General features: G+C 39.5%; 5 protein-coding genes across 8 annotated transcripts; 2 read left to right on the forward strand and 3 right to left on the reverse strand.

The window, feature by feature from the left end:
- The first annotated feature begins 867 nt into the window (after window positions 1-867).
- On the forward strand, window positions 868-9437 carry Mino (glycerol-3-phosphate acyltransferase mino). Its single transcript, XM_076822023.1, has 13 exons — window positions 868-1795; window positions 2847-2965; window positions 3952-4130; window positions 5822-5977; window positions 6090-6484; window positions 6581-7004; window positions 7135-7306; window positions 7373-7557; window positions 7653-7839; window positions 7926-8149; window positions 8239-8349; window positions 8448-8640; window positions 8715-9437. Exons 1-13 carry the CDS (start codon window positions 1734-1736, stop codon window positions 8900-8902), a joined length of 2595 nt encoding a protein of 864 aa, XP_076678138.1. The 5' UTR covers window positions 868-1733; the 3' UTR covers window positions 8903-9437.
- LOC143374123 (tektin-3) lies at window positions 9304-12127 on the reverse strand. 2 transcript variants are annotated; one of them, XM_076822025.1, is made up of 8 exons: window positions 11926-12127; window positions 11685-11846; window positions 11125-11376; window positions 10752-10984; window positions 10563-10672; window positions 10337-10485; window positions 9817-10272; window positions 9304-9748 (listed from the first exon to the last, which is right to left on the reverse strand). In XM_076822025.1, the coding sequence occupies exons 2-8, from the start codon at window positions 11813-11815 to the stop codon at window positions 9538-9540; spliced, it is 1542 nt and encodes a 513-aa protein (XP_076678140.1). In that variant the 5' UTR covers window positions 11816-11846; window positions 11926-12127; the 3' UTR covers window positions 9304-9537. The 2 variants fall into 2 exon arrangements, with proteins under 2 accessions (XP_076678140.1, XP_076678141.1); XM_076822026.1 differs by having other exon boundaries at window positions 9817-9971; window positions 10050-10272; window positions 11685-12127.
- A 108-nt stretch (window positions 12128-12235) lies between these two features.
- On the forward strand, window positions 12236-14232 carry LOC143374124 (V-type proton ATPase subunit S1). Its single transcript, XM_076822027.1, has 3 exons — window positions 12236-12641; window positions 12758-13111; window positions 13188-14232. Exons 1-3 carry the CDS (start codon window positions 12369-12371, stop codon window positions 13752-13754), a joined length of 1194 nt encoding a protein of 397 aa, XP_076678142.1. The 5' UTR covers window positions 12236-12368; the 3' UTR covers window positions 13755-14232.
- A 412-nt stretch (window positions 14233-14644) lies between these two features.
- LOC143374122 (heparanase) lies at window positions 14645-17145 on the reverse strand. Its single transcript, XM_076822024.1, has 6 exons — window positions 17003-17145; window positions 16549-16862; window positions 15996-16242; window positions 15563-15922; window positions 15038-15482; window positions 14645-14944 (listed from the first exon to the last, which is right to left on the reverse strand). The coding sequence occupies exons 1-6, from the start codon at window positions 17085-17087 to the stop codon at window positions 14782-14784; spliced, it is 1614 nt and encodes a 537-aa protein (XP_076678139.1). The 5' UTR covers window positions 17088-17145; the 3' UTR covers window positions 14645-14781.
- A 65-nt stretch (window positions 17146-17210) lies between these two features.
- LOC143374128 (uncharacterized) lies at window positions 17211-18555 on the reverse strand. 3 transcript variants are annotated; one of them, XR_013086612.1, is made up of 4 exons: window positions 18217-18555; window positions 17912-18137; window positions 17440-17636; window positions 17211-17324 (listed from the first exon to the last, which is right to left on the reverse strand). XR_013086612.1 is itself a non-coding variant. In XM_076822034.1 (4 exons), the coding sequence occupies exons 1-4, from the start codon at window positions 18361-18363 to the stop codon at window positions 17634-17636; spliced, it is 477 nt and encodes a 158-aa protein (XP_076678149.1). In that variant the 5' UTR covers window positions 18364-18555; the 3' UTR covers window positions 17446-17633. The 3 variants fall into 3 exon arrangements, 1 of the variants encoding a protein (XP_076678149.1); XR_013086611.1 differs by having other exon boundaries at window positions 17226-17361; XM_076822034.1 differs by lacking the exon at window positions 17211-17324 and adding an exon at window positions 17724-17824 and having other exon boundaries at window positions 17446-17636.
- Between the last annotated feature and the right edge of the window lie 148 nt (window positions 18556-18703).

Raw genomic sequence — 18703 nt, forward strand, 5'->3', positions numbered from 1 at the left:
AAGTTTTTACAACAGTTTGATCATTATCTTTAGCTGTATTCTACATATGGATGCATTTCTTTCAATCAAAACATGCATCGCGAGTATACTACTATACACGTCGTATAGTAAATATACGGGCGAGCAATAATTTACATTTAATATTACTAATAATGTCAACACAAATGTGTCGAATGATGTTGATGAAAACACTATTGCGTTACACAGTCCGGTATCGCAACGTTTACTTAATCCCTACGTGCTGCACGAAATCGTGCCGCCGTGAGTCCTTGCCTCTGCTCGGGAGTGTGTAATCGCTAAGAATCAGATCTTTGCGAACGTACAAGCAAAGAATTCTTAATGCGTTCCTTCAAATTGACGTACAATAAAGACTAGCACGAAACGGTAATGGCTTTCAATAGGATTAATTTATGGCTTGCATGGAACTAACTGGACATCGGGTCATACCGATACTGTGACTCGGGTCGTTGTTGGTCGTACATAGAGTGCACCATACAAATATACCAACGCGTCGAGTAAGAGGCAAGAGAAATGTCAAAGTTTCCACTCTTTTTTACTCGTTTCTTCCGTGTACACCCGCGTATATAGAGTAGTTTGGATCGACTCGAGTCTAGGCGAGCATAACTGACAACTATATTACCGTGCGTATAAATTCGTGAATGATCGTACATGCACGTTTCACCGCTAGTTTCGGACCCGTGTGTTGACAGCCTTTAGCCGACATTCGTCAACTCGTATCGTGTGTGTTTTGTTGAATAGAAGAAAGAAAAAGCGAATAAGCAAAAGCAAGTTGATTATTCAGCATCGACTATGGATATTATTTGCCGCAAGCCTACGCATACACGTATGCCTCTGGATGCCTCCTCCGCGGACGTAGTTGTGATTCGACCTTTGCGGTGGACGGTGGTGACATTTATTGCTGGAAATAAAATCGAAACTGGCAACGCTAGCCGAAGTTCGTCGCGTCCCAAAATACGAATCCATCGTTTCGTAGCCAACTGCCGAAACGGCTTTTGTCGATACATTTTCCTTTTCTTCTCTTCTTCTTCGTCGAAATTTATTGCGATCGGCTCTTGCTTAAACGCCGATTCCAACAAATGGTCGCGATAGGCGAACGTATACAAAACTGAATGGTGCAACGATATCCACGTGTAGTAATTGGCACGCTACATTCCAAACTTGTTCCAATTGTCGGTCTCACTATTGTTTAATATTGATAGAATTGCCGCCTAATTACGCTAGGGTTTCTCCATTCTACATTTTAACGTTGAGTCAAGTTTATTACTTTCCACTCGATCACAATCGAGAGCTCGGCTTCTCGGTCTCGTCTATGCTGCAACCCTTGAGCGAGATTGGAAAGAGAGGAGCGAGACATTGAGGAAGAATACAATAGGAAATTGTGAGAAAGACATAGAGGGTAAATATCGTTGGCGATAACCACGTCGCATCCAACAAATTGATGAATCTATGGATTTCGTCGAGGTGAACAGTGCCGTTTCTCTCCCGGCTATTAACGCACGGGTTAAAGTTTACGCGATTCCAACGTCCGTGATTAAATAACGTAGATAAACAATCGTGAAAATCACGAAATCGAGCAGTTGAATTCGACGGTCTTTCACGGATCAGTCAAACAAGTCGGTTGGTTGTTGTTTTTCTGTGTGATTATCCCATCGTACCGCACCGCACCGCACCGTGCCGCACCGTACCGTACGATCCACCGATGCGACGTGCAAATGGACGGCCTCGTTGAAGTTTTCCTTCTCTTCGGAGTCCTCTTTTATTTTTTCAACTTCAGGTAACGTATATGTATTAATACGCATGTTTACTTTTAACGTAGCGTTGCGGGAAAACTTTATTCGACAATTCCTTTCTCGTATGGCTTTTCCAATACCTATAGGTACTTGGCATTTTTTTTTTCAAAGCTCTGAATCACCTACGTGGAATCGGATTTGCTTTCTATGCAAGTGTTGGTTCTTCGAGTGATTTATTTTATAAAATAAACCAACAAATATGTGCGATTTCTCCATCATGCTATTAGGTAATCTATACAAGATTTCTTAACTGGTATCTCTGCGTATATAGTGTTGACATTTTTTTCCTTTTTTATTCATCCTTGTCTAAAGTAAGCATTTCAACTATTCGTCCAATCTGACCGAGCGCTGCTCTTCAACTATTATACACATGTATGCATGAAAAAGTACGTTAATCATAGCATCCGGGCAAGTTGCGTGCGTGCGTGCATATATGTTTATGCATCTAACGCGGAAGATTTCGAATATTTAGATCAGTGTGAGAGTTGAATGTCTCCGCACTACGTTATGTACACAAGTTTTGCCCTTGATGACCGATTTGCCCCCAACAGCTAACTCTAAACATAATATCGAAACGGATGCAAACGCGATAAACTGTATTTTGTGTATGCAGCATATTTCTTTTCCAACTCCGGTACTTTTTATAAATCTTTGACACGAACCTAGTGGAAAAATAAAATTGCGACGCTCGTTCGTCTTAATCTCATCGGTTTAGTCGTCATTCGAGATAGTCACATAATCGCCGAATCGTCACGTCGACTCGTAATTGCTTTCGCTTCATATTCCATATCTGGACCCGAGAATTAAAGCGTATGTATATATCTACCTATCAAGTCGACGTTTTTTTTTTTAAAAAACGAGGATTCATCGCTTTCCCGGTTGGACCGCCTGAGTTACATATGGTATGTAGGTATCGGTCGAGAATAATTCGTGTAGTACCGATCGTGAGCGAGAACCTTGTTTCGCGCGCGCGAAACCTCGAGAATATTTCTTTCTTATTTTTATATTTTCATAAGAGCAACCTGTTCTTTACAGACCTAATAACATGGTGGACGTACTTTCGACGCGTTTGCAAGAGGTGTACGCCAAATGGGAGACCAGGGCGGAAGTGAGGAGGAACCCTGAATCGACCACAACCAGATTCTCCGTCGAGGGTAAGATCTCGATTTCCTTTCGCACCGGAATCCGGGAAATGCCATTCATCTCGTTTGTTTCATTTTCCATTACCGACATGTACACATCGGATAGGTAGATACTGGAAATTGCCACCATGCTGGTCTCTCTCTAACCAGTGTGTGCAAAGATCAGCGGCGGATTTAGAGAGGAGGGGGCGCGGGGGACGCGCACCCCTCCCTCAAGGGAAAAATACTTATTTTAATTTGCAAAATACTCGTTTTTAACCGACTTCAAAAAGGAGGAGGTTATAGATTCGACTCGTATGTATTTTTTTTATGTTTCTCCCCGCATAACTCCTCAGCATATGGACCGATTTTGATGATCTTTTTTTATTCGAAAGAGGGCACTGCATGAATATTGACACAATATTTTGCCAATTCTGGTTAATTATAAAGACTATTGTCACCTAATTATTATTATTTTATGTACGTACGCGCATATCTTCTCAGCATATAGTGTCAATATGTATAAAACTAAAAAGTTAAAAATAAAAAGATTTAAAAAAAATTAAAACCGGGTTTAAAATAATAAAAATGCACTGAAAAGTAAAAAATAATTTTTTCCCTTATTTAATATACGACTCTGGTATTTTTTAAGCCGGCGCCTCATCATTTGCACTGTGTAAATCTGGCGTCGACTTAAAAAATACGAGAGTCGTAGATAAAATAAGGGAAAAATTATTTTTTACTTTTTAGTGCATTTTTATTATTTTGAAGTTGGTTTTATAACTTAGCAATACGAGGGAAAATATGATAAATAGATACTAAAAAAAAGAACACTTTTTCATTTAGCAGGAAAATATCGGGGAGGTCCCTGGTTTATTTCTCAAACCTACGCCCCCTCTCCTCAAGAAAATCTTGAATTCACCCCTGCGCCCCCCTCCCGAAAATCCCAAATCCGCTCCTGGCAAAGATTAATCGTTGAACGTTTGTACATGCGTTGCAACTAGATGGTTGAATTTCAGAAATTCGCCGGACCGGCCAGCAGTTTCACAGGAAAAGGGTGCAAGACAGAGAACAAGCGAGAAAAATTCGGGAGAATTCTTTGTACAAGATCAAAGAGACCGAACCGTTGGCTCCCTTCGTTAAGGAAAAAACATCGTTTTTACATTATTGCTGTACAAGCTGTACACCGTCATCTAGAGTGAGTTTCCTGTTTAATACGTACTACGTACTTGCATACGTATTTCCCTTTCACCGGTACCGGCGTAAACGTGCTCAACTTTGGGAATTGTACGCGTACGGGTGTTATTAAATTATTTTCTCCGTTGGGGATATCACGTTCATTATTATTAATATTATTATTAATATTAGGGTAAATCCAAACGATCCGAACTATCTGAACTGTTTCGACCAACTCTCCGGCCTAACCGCGTCTCCCGGATTTACCCTATTATTATTAATATTATTAATATTATTATTATTATTAATATTATTATTATTAATATTATTATTATTAATATTATTATTATTAATATTATTATTATTAATATTATTATTAATATTATTATTATTATTATTATTATTATTAATATTATTATTATTATTATTATTATTATTAATATTATTATTATTAATATTATTATTATTATTATTATTATTATTATTATTATTATTATTATTATTAGAGTGATACATGTGAGATGATTGAGAAATAGAAAACCAAGGGTAAAGGCGAGGTTGCAGTGAGACCACTGTTTATAAATCTAACCATATACATAGTACGTAAACCGTTTATCGTGATTACTACTACTTTAGGTTTACGAAACATCTTCGAGGTATAATAGATACATAGTTGTGTTTCTCTAATCACTTCCCCTACAATGCTTTATAGAGAGCAGAGAAATATTGTTGCACTGGCGCTCGCGCGCGCCTAGTTCCACCGACGTTAAATTAGGCGTGTTCACGTTCCCATTCGACATTGAGAGTATATTTAGCTGGCAAACTTCTAACCAGCCAGTGTATGTAAAATTTTCGATAGTGCTCTGTTTCTACACGAGTACAGGCGTGTTTTCTCGCATCAGCATCGATACGTCGATGCAGAAAGGATACCTGATAATTTCAAATTACTCTACATACGTTTTCGTTTATTCTTACGGTTGCTTAGACACCCATTACCCGTAATCATGCTTCGCCTTCACAAACTTAATCAAGTTACCGATTGTCAGCGAGACACGCGTAGCCGACGCATTGCTAGAATAGTCGTAGTAAAGTATTTGTCGTAGTAAGTTATTCCCAACTTTCGCGCGATGTTGGTCGAATGTTTATCAAAATGTGTCAACTAGTTTCAAAGCAAATAAAATAGTACTGTTAAAATACCGCGAGGGTATGAGAATATAAAATTAACGCACACGTACGTGAGAACTGCTATACGCTTGTGGGTATGTATGTAGCTGCAAATCTCTCGTTACTTTTTCAACACGCCATCTTTATCGAACGCATTATAACGACGGTTTTCATACAAATGTAAAGATACGTACTTTATATACTTGTCCAAAAAAATGACTCTTGTTAACGTTTGAACGCTCGGAAAATGTGTACATTTTGTGGATTTTTTTACAAGTCAGCGGCTTGACGAAGATTTTCCGTGTTTGTGTTAGTTTATATAGTATTATGAACTACCTACAAAAAAAGTTTCAGTTAAAAAACTATTGTTTTTCGAAAGTTACGGATATATATCCGAAATTCTCTCGACTTTTTTCTTTGTAAATAGTTAACGGGGAATCGAAATGAAAAAATCATTGTAGTACCCTTGTTTAAGTCTTTGCCACCTGTACGTAACATTTTTACAGGCGGAGGTTTAAAACATTTGCTTAAATTCTGTTTCACTTGCAGGATTCCTTGGTGAATACCATTGGCAGACAGCATATGCCCTATGGCGTAGATATGTTGGTAATCGAACGGGGCTCGACGCTGCTTTACAATCCGTTTCGCTGTATTTCGCATATTTACAGTCGTAAAGAATATATTTATCCGAGGGTTACACAAACAGTAAGCAAAACAGCATCCCTCGTCAGTTTGAATGTTGATAGAATCCCGTCGGCTGTACGTGCCAATTTAAATATATATATATATATATATATCAAAATTATCGTTGTTACAGGTGTTGGAGGATGAAAAGTTGCAGGAGGCGATCGAAACAACTGCTCTGGAAGAAGTAGAAAGTGAAAGTTGCAACCCAGAGAAGGCTTCGGTAAAGGCAAGAGCTAGAGCCAGAATGATGTTGCTTGAAATGGAAAGCAGGATAAGCAATGCTTTACTTAAAATGACTGCGTGGCTTCTTTACAAAGTATTGCCATATTTCATACAGACTGCTGTAGTATTACCTTCGCAAATAGAGATGTTGAAGAGGGCAAATGATACCGGTCTTCCTTTGATATTGCTTCCCCTGCATCGCAGTCACTTGGATTATATTATTATCAATTTAATTCTCCTGATGAACAATGTTAGAAACCCGTTGATCGCGGCTGGAGATAATTTGAAAATTCCATTCTTCGGGTATGTCCGCGAGCCATTCGTATCCTCTAATGTTATTTCGTTAAAATCTTTACTGCTACTATAATTTATTAATCGACTTTTGTCTATCGAATATAGGTGGCTTTTGCGAGGGTTGGGCGCTTTTTTTATAAAACGTCGGATTGACCCTGTTGCGGGCCGTAAAGATGTTCTTTATCGTGCTACTCTTCGCGCGTACATAATGGAAACTTTACGTGCGGGTCATAATATAGAATTCTTTATAGAGGGCGGTCGTACAAGAACTGGTAAACCGTGTATGCCAAAAAGTGGCATTTTGAGCGTCATTGTTGACGCGTATATGGATGGAACCATTGAAGATGCGCTACTAGTACCAGTTGCAATGAATTACGAGCGTCTTGTCGATGGAAATTTTGTTAGGGAACAGCTAGGCCAACCAAAGAGAATGGAATCATTTTGGTCTGCGATTAAGGCCATGTGGGCAACCTTGATGGGCAATTGTGGCATTATTAAAGTAGACTTTTGTCAACCGTTTTCGCTTAGAGTAAGTCCCGTTGATTAATTTTTCCAAATTATGCCTCGCCAAGGTGCCGCGAGATGCGAATAAACCAGGTATACGTGTACCACGCGTGCAGTAATAATAATCTTTCTTTTCTTTTCGATTGAACCGATAGGAAATGCTGACGTCTTTCCAAGCTCGGCGGGATAAATGGACTAGCGCCCAGGCAGTTCCCATTGAGAAGCCTTTAAAGTATACAATATCGAGTTCGTCGATTTACGGGACAGACGTTATCGTGGAAGAGCATCGTCAGTTAGTTGACAGGATTGCACGACACGTTGTATACGGTAAGAGACGAGAGATGAAAGTCTGTTGCGCCGGGTGTGCGGTGTTAATGTGAAGCATTTTTTAAGACTCTTCCGCATCGACACCGATTATGTCCACTAACGCTGTAGCGTTTCTACTTTTAAATAAATTCCGAGACGGTTGCACTCTCAGCGAGCTAATCGAAGCACTCGACTCGATAAGAAGAGAGTTAGAGTGCCGCAATAGGGATGTTGCATTCTGCGGGTCAACTGTTGATATTATAAATCATGCTGTTAGTAACGTAATTCCGTAAAGTAAATATTTTACACCACGATAAATGTGTATCTCACCTTACTTCTACGACTGCCTCTCTTCTCTTCGTGTCAGCTGGATATTTTGGGCCCGGGATTAGTAATGCGACAGGGACGAGAATTTGGAAAAGCAATTGACAGCCAGCCAATCGGGTCGGAAAGCGTCATTGCGATCCGTCCTGTGTCTACAGTACCGGCTGTAATCGAGCTCTCCTATTACAGCAATACAATGTTGTCATGCTACGTTATGGATAGTATAGTAGGTAAGGGAGGTTGACAATGTTATCGTTGCATTCACTCCATGACTCACTTTGTCATTTTACTCACTTTGTATCCATTGTGTTTTCAGCAACTGCCCTCTATGCCGAATTACAGTGGCGAGTCAACGATCCAATAGCTATTGCCGAAAATAATATTACCATATCGCAGGATCTCTTAATTCAGAGGTCACTTGAGCTTTGCGATATCTTTAGTTATGAATTTATCTTTTGCAAGCCGTGCCAAGAGTTGAAGATGGTAGTCTTACAGGCTATAGAGAATCTCTCTCACACAGACATCATTACGTTGCAAGAGGTATACACAATACTTGAACAATCTACGTGCGTAGTGGACCCGTTGTTTTCGGTAAAATTGCCTATACAGCTGCGTTTTATTCCCATTAGGAATGCTGTTTGCAAGAAGAATTGTGGAGTAAAAGATACGCGCAAAAGTTTGACGATAGTTCCGACGAGGAATATTATAACAGAAACAAGGCCGAGAGTATCAAGTATAAAGTACGAGACTCGTTCTGCTTGCTACAGTAGTATGCGCATAGTTGGTATTGACTCAGCTTTTTCAACACTATATGTAATTGTAATTGTCATTACAACAGCTCAGCTTGGCACCGGAACACGCTAAACGCGCCGAGTTTCTTCAGACGTTGTTACGACCATTAGTCGACACCTATAGTTTTAGTGCCTTCACCCTCAGAAAGTTGGTTGGACAGTCCCTCACCGAAAGAGATCTAGTTGAGGAAGTTTTAAGTGAACTGAAAACAAATTTGGATCGTGGTATAGTAAATTATGGTATGTAGCGCCAAAGAGCAGCATTTTCATCGTAACGACGAGTGATTTCAATACTTGATTCTATTACAAAACAGGCGAGAGTTTATGCGTTGATCCAGTAAAAAACTCGTTAAAATTATTCGAGAAATGGAACGTATTGGAGTGTTACCCGCAAGAGAACGTTAAAGTTTTTTACCTGAAGGATGAATACGATACAGACTCAACTGTAACAAACATCTATGAAACTATAGCCGCCTTTAAATGGACCAGAAATATCAGTTAAGGAACAACGCTTACGAAAACTTTTCATCCGTAATGTAATATTTTTTTATATCGAAGGATTCTCGTAAAATCTTGTATATGGTGGTTCGCAAGTATCGAGCAAGATGGAATACTATAGAAGCAAGGTACATAAAGGTGCATACCCTGCTGGTTGAAACATGTTGCGTCGTATTGGTTTACGATTGGGTCTCTTGGAAATCACTGATTATTAGTTTATACAAAGACGCGTTGATTTTGTATAGTTTTAACAATTTGATTTCAATTATCGATTCTGTTACATGTGTAGACTCTTTACACGAACGGTTAATGTGATATTACTATATACGCCATCTCTAAAATATAGATCCATCGGGTGTTTAGTTGTAAACAACACCATCTTGTATACTGTGTATGGTTCGTTGATTGATATCAGTGAATTCTTTATTGACATGGACGGAAAGAGATGTAATTCAACATACATGTAGGAAAAAGCATCTTAAAGGAAGGGATTTAAAATATTTTTCTACAAGAGCAATAAAAATAATATATAAAACAGACATATGAAAAGTGGCAAATTGTATAGAAGACATTGCTTTTTATACAGAATTCCTGTCGTCCTGATTCGTGCCCGTGCATACGATACATGTAATGTGTAATTCAGAATTTGATAACCGATGCAATTGGATAACTTCTTCGCATAGCCATGCATTTCTCTCGATCTATGAATAACGCATCGACTTTAGATTTCAGATCAGTTTCTAAATTAGATCGGGTGCGTAAAAGTTGTTGATGTTGAGCTTCAAACGCTTGTAATTTCGAATTCATATTGTTTATCATCAAATTGATCGTTTCCACTTCCTTGATCATTCTGTGAATCAACGAATGTGATTAGATTAAATGATTAGACTACTCGAAACATGTTTTCTAATGTTGTACCCGAGTTGGGCATAATCGTTGCATAGCTCTGCTTCGGGCCGATGTGTCCTACTCTCTAGACGGGTGTGGGCAACTTTCAGCGCAGAACTCTTATCCGCAATGGCTTTTTGTATTAATTGCGAGTTCTTTTCAATCTCAAAGATTTCTTGCTGGAGCTGTAAACGGAAACGCAGCTGTAGAACAGAATAATAAACTTGGATGATGTGGCTGTAGTAGTAATAATCATTCGTTACTTTGTGTAAGTGTGTTTGTATGTTTTCTTTGGCTTCAAGCATTTCCAGAGCTCTTTTGGCTAATGCGTTATTTGTATCGCCCCATGCTTTCCACATTTCGTGTCCAACTGCGTTTATAGCATTGTCAATGTCGCTTCGTAGCTGATTAGATGTCGATCTTTCTGCCTGGGATTTTTTCACTACGCCATTGGATGCTTCGGCCCACGATTCAGCTTCTGTAATGCTGAATGTAAAAATCATCGTACAGGATGTTGACGATACTTTCCGCGTCAGGGTCTATTCGTTACCTGGGATTGTACTTTTCGATACCACAGTAATATTGTAAGCCACGACTAAAATTATTCATCTGGTGACACGTAATGTCGATCCCAAGTGCAGCCTCTTTATTTCTCATGTCGGCCTCTAATTCATTTTGCACAGCTCTACTACTCGTAAGCTGGAGATTTAAAGCGAAAGAAAATTTGTGCGCTCGCGTTGTAATTATTCAATCGACATTAGTTGTTGCGTACATACTTGATTGACGCATTTAGAGGAAAACTCGTGCAATTTATTCTGACAATTTTTCACCACTTGCACTTCGTCTAAAAGGGCCTGTTCAGCTTGATCGTGTACCAAGTCAGTTCCTATTTGCATTTCCAGTTATAAGAAGGCGAAAGATAGAGCTCGTCTACCACAAGGGATAGGAAGTGTAAAATTTCTTACCTGTTCTAGCTTCGCGATAATACAGACATTCTTGAGCAATGTGCAATTGTCCCTCTAAGCTTTGTATTGTCCCCTGCAAGCCCCGATGGCACTCTTGCATCCTTTTGTAATCTACAATCAGCCGTTCCAATTCCGAAGCCACTTCGTTTCTCCAGAAAGTGGTGTCGGTGATTCGTTCTCCTAATTTACGGCCCGTTTCAGTTTGACCGTCTTGGACATTTTCATCTGCCTCTCTAAGCGGCGTTATCGGCGTTAACATCGAAAAGTTTTACCAGGTACGTAGTATCACGATCTCTCATCTCCAATAATTGCCTTGAACGGCAGTTTCGTAATTTAATTTACCAATTGAAATAGAATGTGACGGTGACTTTACCGCATCATCCGAACTGTATCCTGTCGTAAGTTTTCCGAGAAACTTCTATTGCTATTGGATTCATTGAACAGCTTCAGTTGGTTCTGTAACCACTCGTACGCGCTGTATCTTGTATAAAGTGCAGCTCGTGCTGCGTTCGCTGGATTTCGATGAAAGCCGGTGACCAAATTTGGAAACCGCAACGATTCCGTAGCCATTCCGTTTGGTGTGTAACAGGTGTCGACCAACAGGTTTGTCAGAGACTGTGCAGGTCTGAAATGATTACATATGGCACATCCGACTACAATAATTAAACTAATTATTACTACAAGTAACCAAGGGCGTCCAGAGACTTTTCCAGGGGGAGGGAGGCAACTTTGGGATGATGCTAAAGAAAAATATACCCCTATTGCTTTTTTTAAACCATTTTTGTAGTGCCGTCTTAATTAAAAATTTAAAACCAAAATTTAAAAATATTCGCTTTTTTAGTATACACTTCATAAAGATCAGTTTTGAAAAATAAGCGATTTTTTTCAAAAGCCAGGAGGGGCAACTCCCACTTTTAACCCCAACCTCCTTACAACGGAGATGCTTCCACCGTTTCGTATCCCATTTTGCTACGCCATGGATGTGATTTTGGAGTTGTATCGCATTCTCCGGCTTCAACTACCCTGCTTGAGTCGGAAACTGACGGACCAGTAATACCCTCCATAGTAGTAGGGATATAGAACGGCTAAAGAAGGCTAGAGATAAATAAATCCTGTAATACATGTGTATTAATTCATGTGTACTATACGCAAGCGAAATTTTGATATTACATACCGCGAGCGGGCGAGTCGTTTCTGATGTATTTCTCTCTCATTCAATTACAATACCACGGCTGTTTTAATAATTTCTAACACTTTAGTAGATTTTAGATGATTTTGAAATTTTCAGTCGTTGAAACGACAAAGATTTTGTCCGTTGCAAATATGAATTATTCGAGTGTATGAGTGCATGTATGTATGTATGCACGCACGCACTTGTACGTTTCATTTATTCAAAAAGCGGAAACAAAGTAGCCGTCGTCACGTGACGTCTGTCATATGATTCGGAGCTATATATATATGTATGTATGTCACAAGTCAGGTGCTCCGTCGTTGGCGTTGCCTTCTGCTCGATCAGAGTCGTGACACTCGTGAGTGGATTAATCGCGCAAGTGCTCGTCCGCCTCGCCCTGTTTCCGCGTGTTGCTCCAGGATCGTTTACCGTACATACAGTGCACGATGACTAAATCTCATACTGCTTTTAGTTTCGCTTTAGTTACGTTGACTGTTGTGTCCAACATTTTACCGTTACACGCCGACAACGCGGTACCTGTGCTATTATGGGGCGGTTCAACTGATTCGGATCGAACAAGTCCACCAGTGAATCCATTTTTAAAGACTAGCCGCGAAGAATTTGACTCTTTTTTACGTAAAAAATTGGACGATTCACCTCCCGTTATTCTTTACGTGAAAGATAATCTATGTGTCGAAGATTTCACGAAACACAAGCAGGTTAGTGGATTCGAACAGCCATCCGAAGGCCATCGTTTTATATTTACCTGTACTACAGGCGTTAATCGCCCGTTAATCCCAGTGTTGTGTAATATAACCTTTTTTTAATATCTTAGCATCTTCAGGGAATCGTAGCCAGCGATTCGTTGTATTACTTTCCTGCGGTTGAGAAAGCTGTAAATGCCATTGAAGATTTTCCATTGTATAATCAGACTTCTACCGATTATACGGACTCGATAGCCAAAGGGCAGTTGTTGATTACACCAGTTGGCAATTTAGATGTCATACCAGGAATGTACAAGACGCTAAGAGATTCTAGCCCGAATCTGATAGCTATTCTCACAGGAAGATCGTGTGGTTATAGACGTTCCGAGCGACTGAAAAGGGACGCTCCTACGGACAATAATTCTACTTTTGTTGTTTCATCGCAGCGAGTACTTTTGTATTCCAGTCAGCGACTCTCGCTGAAGGTAATTACCTTTGTTGTCAACCCCCCTCCCTCTAATACTAGGTCAAGTAATTTCGAAAGCAATCTACTCGTTACAGGTTCCAGGAGTAGCGGATAATATAACTCTTCCGCTAAAGCTCACGTACACTGAAGATGGCCAGGGTTCGAAGGACTCTCCGTTGAAATTAAACTTGCAATTTAATGGGACTAATTCGGACATAGTTAAACATAAGCTTTCTTTCATATTCGAAGTAAAAAGTTCAGGATATTACATGCTGAGAACGATCAATTACGAACATGTTGGACAGAACAGTAGCAATCAAAATCTAACAACCAATACAGATATTGTCTTTCCGTTTCGGTTCTCTTATCATTGTTCGCGGGAAATTGTTTTCGGTAAGAATTTGACCACTCTGAAAATTAGAGACTTACAAGTGCAAGTCTACCCAGTTTCTCATAATGAGAAACTGGATGAAAAGAAGGTATTTAGCGACGCGTACGATTGTGTTGGTTTTACTACAGTTCCGATTTGGACTGGAATATTTGTCACTGCCATATTAGCTTTAATCATGATTTGGGCACTTACTATGATTATCGATATTCGTACGATGGATAGATTCGATGACCCTAAAGGGAAAACGATCACAATTTCAGCGCAAGAGTGAATGTTGCCTAATTTGGTGTGAAATTTAGCAAGCAAAACGTTCTCATGTAAATATATATCGGGATTAGATAATGTAATGGCACCGCTCACTGCAGCAAATTCCACAGTGGCAGGTTGTCTTAGTTCTATGCCAACGTTACATATTATGTAATGCGTGTAATTATATAGAAGCGGTTGTTAAGGATGCTTGTTTCAATATCCTACTATTCTTTTAAATATACTCGATCGTAATTAACATTTCAACCCGATTCATCAACACATTTCAGTACACGAAAAGTCGAAGTCTAAGCATTCCATTTTTAAATGTCCAAACTTTATTCCCATAACTGTATGCAACAGGGCAGTTCATGATGTGGTAAAATAGTATGTATCAGTATGTATTGGTGAAAGCGTAAACAAATACGTTTTAGTGTCATACAGAGTTGTACTTTTTCTCATGTATTTATAGTTGATTGAAATAAACAGCAAGTTGTCAAACAGGTTCGTACGTTTGCCACTTTTTTCTTAATTATGGTATATTATTATAACGTACGGAGAATGTACTTGGAGAATTTTGCATAATAGACCGTTTAATTGGGTCATATATTGTAGAAACTGATGCCTTTGGAGGCTGGATGGATCACCACTGGTGTTGGCCAGGGAAGGGATGCACTCGGTTTAGCTTTTCCGCTAGACGCTCGTTCGATCTGACTTGCTCTGACTCGCTCGTTCGTTGGTTGAGCCTCAGTCTCGTGATTGGTTTTGACGCTCAAAACGAGCGTCGAGCGTCACTTTTTGCGCTGAGTTTTGGCCGCAACATATATATATATATAACACATATATGTAGAGGTACGTGTGTAAGTATTATGCATAGTTGCCATGTATACTTAGTCCTACATTCAGTTTCTCAAGTTTTTTATTAGCAACATTTATCACCTTTATTTTCTTGGGAAGAAATCATATTATAAACTTTTATAAATTTATGTATATGTAGCATACATGTATAATACGAGATGGTGGGTGTATAATTATTTCGGCGTACTGCGATTTCAACATCTACATGCGGGAACATCTGCACCATGTATTACTAAGAATACCATAGAGTAGGATGGTAGAGAAATTGCTTCTGTGGGTTCTAATATTACAGGCGAAAATGGTGGCAAGTCTCCGTTTGGTTGCAATATTAATAGCTTCCCGTTCATTTTCATAACTCTACGAGGCAATGAAATCAAATAGAGTATTATTTTACACATATAAAATCGGTTATCGTTGGATAATAATTATATTATTATTATTCTCGGATACCTTGATTGCAAATCATCAGCAGTAAGCGCGTATAAAAAGATTTTAGCGTTTCGGTCTAGCACAGCCGGGATCCCGTCGATCGTTACACGAGCAGGAACTTTATCTATATTCACCCCGTATATCGTAATAGCTGATACTCTGTTAATCAATGCTCTCTCAGGGGTGCAGTGTGCATAAAGTCGTACACTATCGAGCTTGTCTGTCGGTGTTAATTTCAAGACTTTGTCCGACACGAATTGCTTATAAATTACGCTAACCCACCAGTCAGGGTTAGGCATAAGATCAGGTGCAACCATAGCGTAGTGTCCACCAAATAACGTTTGCCTTACAACAACATTTACCCCGGTACTGGCACTGTACCCTAATTTATCCAGCCATAAAAATCCGGCAACAAATCTATCCGACAATTCCGGGGCACCTCCGCCGTAAGCTGTGCTAGTTTCGGCTGCAAATATCGTTCGGATTTGAGTTCTCGATAGTAACATTGCAATATAGTATGTTGTGTATAAAAGTATAATCACATACACAACCACATCGCGACGCTTTTGCCCGACAATTTAATTGCCTCTTTCATAGATTCAATTTGCGTCGGTAAATAATCAAAGGTAGAAATATTTATAAAATCAGCTACACGAGCTTCCCTTCCGTTAAGATAATATTGATGCCAAGTAACATAGTTTACGCTGTCTTTGTCATTCTGTAAAAACGCTGTTGCATAATGCTCCCCTTCCCGATTCTTGTCCCCTATGTGATTCACTTCTGGGCCGAAAACGAGGCTTCCGGTATATCCTACTTTGTTCAATAATTCCCGTAACTGGTAGTAATCAGTCGCAAGTTGCGTCGCATTAACGGTTCTATTAAACACATGATGAAAGGAATTTGGTTCTGCAATTGGTAAATAAATATCAAACGTCGAGTAAACTCAGACAATAACGGGGAAATTTTGCATACTAGTCACCATTTCCCAATTGCCAATCCAATTGCATACATTCATCTCGGGCGAATAAAATTATTGTTTTGGCGTTGGCATCGTCCCAAGAATTCCTTTCGCTTCTATATAATGCATTCAAGTCGAAGATCATACGCAATTTTGATTTAGTTGCGAATTCGTACAAACTTTTGAAATCCACATCGGTGATGGTAAAGTTACTTATATCTTGACCATCGACGGGACTAATTATTTCTTCAGAAGTTCCTTGTGCTGTCTGTGTTACCAAATATCGGAATGTTCCGAGTGAATATTTTAGTTTGATTTAAATTTTATATTCGAGAGGCGATACAGAGCGTGTATCTCCTTCTCATATAAAAAGGAACCCGCCGACCGACGAGTTCAGACCTGTTCTGCGCATGTTGGCGCTCATTGGTGCCGGAACAAGCTACTATTGGCTATACCCCTACCAATACTCCGCCGGAGCCAATGAGCTCATTGTACATGCGTGAAACGGATTCCTTCTTATGTGACACGGAGAATAGTGATGATACCTATCAATGTTACCAAATCACGGACCAACCTGATTAAAGTGTAGACAATCCGCAGATGTACCACCTACTCGAACGTAAGCGGGCGCAAGATGGCGAGCCAAGTTGACAAATTTTTCATTCGTAATTGGAAGACTTGACATGTCACGTAATAAAGATGTATCGAGACCAAACGATAAGAATCTTTCAGATACTATGTACAAAGGTGAGTGTCTCCGATTCAAGTAAAATACATGAGCATCACTCGGTGGATTTATCATGCCGAGCAAGTTCCATGCTGATAATAGCAAAAATAGTACAAAAACGCCCGCTATGATCGAGCTAAAACCAGGGCGTAATATCGAGTCTGAAATGATCAACAATAGAATCTGACGATTTAACAAGGGACTTGGGTGAAATGTTAGGAACTTAATAAATCGTACCACGTAAAATTTATCAAGTTCATTACTCCCACGTTTACGTCACATACTTGATGAATTTACTTACAACCATCGTCAACGTGCTCGAGTCTCTCGTACCCTGCATTTTTTCCACGAACGCATCCATCACTAGCATTCACGAGTAAACTCATAATCCTTTGTAGAGGATATTCCGAGCGATTTCAGAGATGTATTTGTGTGCCTTCTTCTCAAATTGCCTCGAGTGAAAAAGAAATACATACAAGTACATGTACTACTGATATGTTTACACAGTAGTTGCGTGTCGAGTAATGGAATTTTCGTTCATACAAAAGTACGTGTATAGTTACGTCCGGTTATGTCAAGCAATGCGAGATATCCACTGTCTCAGTCAGAGAGGGGCGCATGCCCTGTAAGCAACACCCCGATTGTCCACCAATACGGTTCCTTTTCAAATTTATGCAATTTAACCTGATCTAAACCAAACGCAAAGGTTGGAAATTTGAAAAACATTATAAAATATACCTAAATACACGGCGCAATCTCGTTCGCTTTTGGGTGTTGCGCGTTGTGTTGGACGTGCTGGGCGCGTGCGCGCGTTATCCCTTCGAGTAATTTTGAAAAATCGTGTCGCAGTAATTTTCAATCTTGTTCATCCCGTGTTCCGTACCATTCCGTTACTGCAACGTTCAATGCATTTCCCCAGCCAATCGTTTTATTCACTAGAAATGAATAATGTTTCAGGCTTCGCGCTGCATGTTGACATTTTGAATAATAATATTTGGATGAGTGATCGAGGAAGACGATACTTTTTTGTGAGCGCAGTTTTTCTTTGTAACTCCGTATCCACGTTGCATAGGTTCTATAGGAAATCGACCCGCTGGTTGAGCACGCCGTTCCTGCTTATAAACTACAATGTGTGCAGCAAAGTGCAAATAAGTAAATATCACGTAATTACAACAAAGAGAATACATAATGCAATAATTAACAGAATTACCTCTTGACGAGATCTGATCAGGTACCGAGTCCAAACTGGAATTCGATGACTGAAATAACGAGGATCTACTTTTGTGTATAGCGATACGATTATTGCGATAGGACATGGTGCGACGACGTTTCTTTCTCTCATTTAATTGCTGTTTCGATTCCGAGCTACTTGACTCGTCTTCGGCCCAAAACGGCCGATCGGCCTCGTCCGATATCGGCGCTCTCGCTTCTAAAGACTATTAAATGGTTCGAATAAAAGAATCTAACCTACATCAACTTACGAAAATGTCTGTACTGGGTTAGGCAATAACTTACAATTCCTCCCCTAATATCTGATCTCGATGCTCTCGCTATTAATCCGTTAAACGATGCGTCGCGAGAAGCTTCGCGTTCATCATAACCTTGGTCATTTTCACAGCCATGTATTGTTTTTCTTGTATCGCCGCTAGCATAATAGCCCATTGTGAATTGTACTGAAAATTTTAGGGAGTCTTATAGATATAAGAATGCAACGCTTTATTTTTTCAAGTTTTCTTTAAGGAACTAGTAAATTTTTTATACATTTCATAGGTGAGTAAATTTCGAATGTTTAGGTATATGGAGCCATTTGGAAAGAGACCGAAAGAATAGCAGACTTTCTTTCTTTCTTTTTTTTCTCTCCCTCTCTCACACACACACACTCTCTCCCTCTCCCTCCCCCCCTCAATAGGAAATGTAATCATCGCAACAAGTTTTTTCTTTTACGTACGACAATAAATTATGAGTAGCGAGCGTGTATATAAAAAAAAATTTAAAAACCCGA

Source organism: Andrena cerasifolii, chromosome 10 (assembly GCF_050908995.1).
Source record: "Andrena cerasifolii isolate SP2316 chromosome 10, iyAndCera1_principal, whole genome shotgun sequence".
Lineage (NCBI taxonomy): Eukaryota > Metazoa > Arthropoda > Insecta > Hymenoptera > Andrenidae > Andrena > Andrena cerasifolii.

Excerpts from the sequence above, each read along its gene's own strand:
- Mino (XM_076822023.1), top strand. The coding sequence starts at position 1,734 with ATGGACGGCCTCGTTGAAGTTTTCCTTCTCTTCGGAGTCCTCTTTTAT. Across the intron at positions 2,966-3,951 it reads AACCAGATTCTCCGTCGAGG|AAATTCGCCGGACCGGCCAG; the intron begins GTAAGATCTCGA and ends GTTGAATTTCAG. Across the intron at positions 7,558-7,652 it reads TTGATATTATAAATCATGCT|CTGGATATTTTGGGCCCGGG; the intron begins GTTAGTAACGTA and ends TCTTCGTGTCAG.
- LOC143374123 (XM_076822025.1), bottom strand. The coding sequence starts at position 11,815 with ATGGAGGGTATTACTGGTCCGTCAGTTTCCGACTCAAGCAGGGTAGTT. Across the intron at positions 10,673-10,751 it reads TTATCGCGAAGCTAGAACAG|GAACTGACTTGGTACACGAT; the intron begins GTAAGAAATTTT and ends AAATGCAAATAG. Across the intron at positions 10,486-10,562 it reads CCTCTAAATGCGTCAATCAA|CTTACGAGTAGTAGAGCTGT; the intron begins GTATGTACGCAA and ends TTAAATCTCCAG.
- LOC143374124 (XM_076822027.1), top strand. The coding sequence starts at position 12,369 with ATGACTAAATCTCATACTGCTTTTAGTTTCGCTTTAGTTACGTTGACT. Across the intron at positions 12,642-12,757 it reads ATTTCACGAAACACAAGCAG|CATCTTCAGGGAATCGTAGC; the intron begins GTTAGTGGATTC and ends TTAATATCTTAG. Across the intron at positions 13,112-13,187 it reads GTCAGCGACTCTCGCTGAAG|GTTCCAGGAGTAGCGGATAA; the intron begins GTAATTACCTTT and ends TACTCGTTACAG.
- LOC143374122 (XM_076822024.1), bottom strand. The coding sequence starts at position 17,087 with ATGAGTTTACTCGTGAATGCTAGTGATGGATGCGTTCGTGGAAAAAAT. Across the intron at positions 16,863-17,002 it reads CGAGCACGTTGACGATGGTT|ACTCGATATTACGCCCTGGT; the intron begins GTAAGTAAATTC and ends TGATCATTTCAG. Across the intron at positions 14,945-15,037 it reads GCTGATGATTTGCAATCAAG|AGTTATGAAAATGAACGGGA; the intron begins GTATCCGAGAAT and ends ATTGCCTCGTAG.
- LOC143374128 (XM_076822034.1), bottom strand. The coding sequence starts at position 18,363 with ATGGGCTATTATGCTAGCGGCGATACAAGAAAAACAATACATGGCTGT. Across the intron at positions 18,138-18,216 it reads CAGATATTAGGGGAGGAATT|TCTTTAGAAGCGAGAGCGCC; the intron begins GTAAGTTATTGC and ends ACCATTTAATAG. Across the intron at positions 17,825-17,911 it reads TGATCAGATCTCGTCAAGAG|TTTATAAGCAGGAACGGCGT; the intron begins GTAATTCTGTTA and ends CACACATTGTAG.